This window comes from Microchirus variegatus, assembly GCF_963457635.1.
Source record: "Microchirus variegatus genome assembly, chromosome: 14".
Lineage (NCBI taxonomy): Eukaryota > Metazoa > Chordata > Actinopteri > Pleuronectiformes > Soleidae > Microchirus > Microchirus variegatus.
Window position 1 is genome coordinate 4460032 of NC_139815.1, and position 4202 is coordinate 4464233.

A 4202-nucleotide genomic window follows, 5' to 3' on the forward strand; every position below is an offset into this window, starting at 1 on the left:
CAACAAAAAGTCTTTGGTCATGGACGACCACATGATTTTCTCACAAAACTGTCAAACACAATGAAATGTGTTCAGAAAAAAAATGAAGAAAAAAGACAGAGCTGCAAGTCCAACATTCTGTCTTGAAACTTGGACTCGGAGCAGAAACGGCTCGAAAACAATCCAACGGCACTGCATAAATAACCCAAACGTAAGCCAGATGTCGGAGAATATTTGTGAAATGAACCGTGTCCGCGTTTGTTTCGTAAATAAATGTTGTGCAAGTGTCGGAGAGAGGGAAAAAAAAAAAAAAATCACACGAACGACTCTGCATCGCGATCATTTCCAGGCGTGAATTCTTACTCGTTGGAGTGGGGGGGGGGTGGCATGTGAGGATCCACTGTGGAAAAAAAAACGCTCAATCACAAAATCCTTGGCAGATGACACGAAAAAGGAAGAAAGGCAACGACGGACGACTGTGTGTTCTATCACAGACAAATAACGACATAATCACAACAACAACAAAGCAGCAGCAGCACTGGATTACTGCTGTTAAACACAAATCATGTACATGTTTAATTATTCTATTAGCCAAAGGCTTTCATTCACTTGTTTATTTCTTTATTTTTTTTCGAGCAGACGCCTGAATGAGTCCGCGTTTGAAATGACAAACAGAAAATGTACGTGTGTGTGTGTGTGTGTGTGTGTGTGCACCACAGCAGCACAAGCAGCTTTTTTTTCTTCTTCTTCTTCACAGATTTCACTGCAGCTCTCGATGCAGACTTTTTTTTTTCTTTTTTTTCTTTTCAGAACATATTTAAAGGTCCACCAATGGCAGGGTTTCTTTAAGAAATCAGTGCAGCCGATGGCCGATATGCAGATTTCCATGTTGGCCGACATGCTTCTTAGTTATTCAGTAGTTTATTGACTCGGTTCAGGGTCAAAATCATCCCAAGAAAAGATCTGTTCTGACCAAATCTGATCGAATAAAACAGTTTTACAGTAACAAATTCATTGAACAAGACAGTGCACTTATAGATTCCATATAAAAAAAACTAGTGGATAAGCTAAATATTTAACGCATGACATGACATAGAATGAGAAAACTACACTTTTAAAGTTAATCACTCAGGAGCATTGATCAAATTGCTGAGAACAGTGTTGTGCAATAACTGACTGATAAATAAAATCTAGCTTTTTTTTATTTATTTATTATTATTTATTATTATATAGCCAAGGAAATATGTTAATCCTAACCTATTAATCATTCTACCTCAAAAATTGAGAGTCGATTTCTTCACAATTCAACAGTGCATAAAGTTTTAAACACTCAGACTCCCTCTGGATAGTAGACATTATTTTTACTGGAATTCATTTTGAATTTTAATTGTTTCTTTTCTGAATAAAGAAGTTGTGAATAAATATGTAACACTATAGTGACCCCTTATTCTTTAAATTAATTAAATTAATGTTTATTATTCATGTAGTAATCATCCTTGCTGTATTAAGTCTAAGGTTGTAAACTAAACTGTTCAATTTGTGCCAGTTTTTGGTCATTAGTCGATTATTGTTGTAACTGTAGTAGTTAAACATCCGCCCGGCTCACTTTCAAATAAGTTAAACTTGATGTAGGTTCAATCCCTCACACGTACGTCGGCGCACATGCACTCGCACACAGTTCAGTCGGTAATAAAAACATCAAAATCCCATCTCGCTAAAACCATATTACACCAAATAAGGCAGCTCTATGATCATTACGGCCTGACACTGCCAATTACCAATACAATATCTCCATTTTGTCTGTAAGAGGCAATACGTGGATTAACTCCATTTGTCTCTGCTGCTCCCCCCCACCCCACACCCCCCCCCCTTCCTTCTGCATGAAGCAGACTATGTTTATAGACTAATCTCCTTTTCCTGCTTTGACCACAAATGTGATTACAGCCACGCGAGAGATAATAAAACCATATCTGTGCTGTTGCAAAGAGCATGAATTAAAAACCTAAGCTTTGGCCTTAAGGAATATTAAACAGTGGGGTGGGGGGGGGAGAGAAAGAAAGAAACCCAGCAAAAGGAATATTTGGTGCTGAGTGCATACAGCCCCCTACTGGTAAACACTATTCTCCATTTAGACAAAATTCAACCCATCAAAAGCTCCATGATCTTCTGTTGAATGTGAGCAACAGGTTGTGCAGCGGGGTCTCAAAACCTGGCAGCAGTTTTTTTGTTCCGGAGTCTCCATTTAAGCAGCACTTCTTTTCATATGTATATAAAAGGCACTCAAAATGTGCAAAGGCTGCTGTTAAATTGCAAACTGCAGGAGTCACAAGAGTGTTTGAGCTCTTAGCTATTACTCGATAACCTGTTGGGGCAGAAACCTCTGACAACTGAGTCATTAACTACAATTTGAGTATGAAAAATGAAAGATTTTGAAGAAATACTGTTTATTTTGCTTATAATCCAGGATGCTAAGTGGATTATTGGCTGTATTTTGGAGTTATTAAATCATTTTTTAAAAAAAGCATATAGATGGCTTACAGTGACTCATAAAGAAGCATGCGTTAGAAAAAAAGCATGTGTTAAATTTAGGTTTAAAAGATACAAACAAGTGTGCAGATAGTTATTAATATTCATTAAAGAGAGAATGGGTATTACATCCGATATTTGGTGGGATATAGTGAACGATATAGTGAAGCTCAAATAAAACGACATTTTAAACAACTGTAATGACTGCAATGATTCAGATTTTTAAAAGATAACAAACAAAGTCCATGAGGCACAGGTGAAATTAAGACAACTCCTGCTTTGGGGCACCTTGGATGTTGCAGAATCAGATAAAAAAAAACAAAAAACACAAGATTGGAGACACAGATGCTCTAATGTTGAATTGGGCTCACGTATACGTGGAGGCTGTGTGTGTGTTTGATTTAGGGGCTAAGACATGATGACACGTGGTGGAGAGAGGGAGCAACAGCAGCAGCAGCAGCAGCATCACTTGTGGTGGTGATGAGTCTATGTTGCCTACCTGATATTTCCTGATGAGGTACATTGACGAGGCTGAATCCTTTCGCGTTATACGCCTGCCTCACTTCGCTACAGCTCCGCGCTTTGCTCTCACCAGCAGACACGGACAGGGACAGCAGCATCGACACAGTGCATAAGAAGGCGACTTGCAGTTTCCACATCGCACACATCAGTGAAGAAAACCCTTGATGGTGTTTCACGCCGGGATATATATTTTTTGGGGGTGGTGGTGCTGGTTTTGGGGGGGGGGGGGTAAGAATCCGTCAGGAATACAAACAAACTAAATCCAAGAGGCTTTAATTGAAAGATTCGTCTCCAGTGCGCGCGCGCTGCCAGATGTTCATTGACAGAAACAAAATGTAAAAAAAAAAAAAAATGAAAAATGAAAAATAAAAAATAAATCACTCCTCACTCCAGATACTGGCACGTCCACCTCATCCTCTGAAGCTCAGTGTCTTCCCCGCAGATGTAAAAGACACCAAACAAATAAACAAACAAACAAGACCCCGCGTATTCCGACTGTCCCCGGCTGGATGAAATCCGTTTGAAGCAGAGAGACTTCTGTGCGCCAACAACTTCTTCTTCAGCACATACACACACACACAGAGAGAGAGAGAGAGAGAGAGAGAGACGCGCGCATACACACACAGATACACGCGTGAGCCCCGCGTTTCTGTGTCACTGTGAGAGGAAGGAGCTCGAAATGCAGTGGAGACGCGATGCGCCGCGACCAGAGCAGCAGCAGCAGCACAAGGGCAGGGCAAAACGCGGAGTGGAGTGGCTGCGACTTCAGCTGCTCACATCATCCAGGGGCGCGCACTGTCTCTCTCCGTCTGTCCGTCTGTCTGCCTCTCTCTGACTGACTGACTGTCCTGTCCTGTCCTGTCCTCCGCCTTTCTGCGCACCAGCGGCGCTGGGTATATACTCCACACATGTGCCGCTGAAGTGGAGGCGCGCCAATCCCACGTGAACCAAACACACGCACCGTTATTTGTTTGTGTGGATTGGAATAAATCAGCCGTTTGTCCACAAAACTCCCCCTGCCGACTCTGGATGATGAGGACGGTTCTAAATAAAGAGCAACATTTGATCAAAATGACAGGACACTTCAGTATTCCAACTATTTATAGTGCTATGTGTGTATTTATTCTTCTAAAGTACTGAAGCCGTATGCATTTAAAGACTATAAATAATCCTTA

General features: G+C 41.0%; 1 protein-coding gene across 1 annotated transcript in view; it reads right to left on the reverse strand.

Annotated features, from left to right (window-relative positions):
- Window positions 1-3173, reverse strand: part of gpc6a (glypican 6a) — a gene marked incomplete at both ends in the record, with an annotated part of 189960 nt that extends 186787 nt beyond the window's left edge. The window contains one exon of the mRNA XM_083900937.1: window positions 3005-3173. Coding sequence (XP_083757063.1) covers window positions 3005-3173 — 169 coding nt within the window. The remainder of the gene's footprint in view (window positions 1-3004) is intronic.
- Window positions 3174-4202: the final 1029 nt, after the last annotated feature.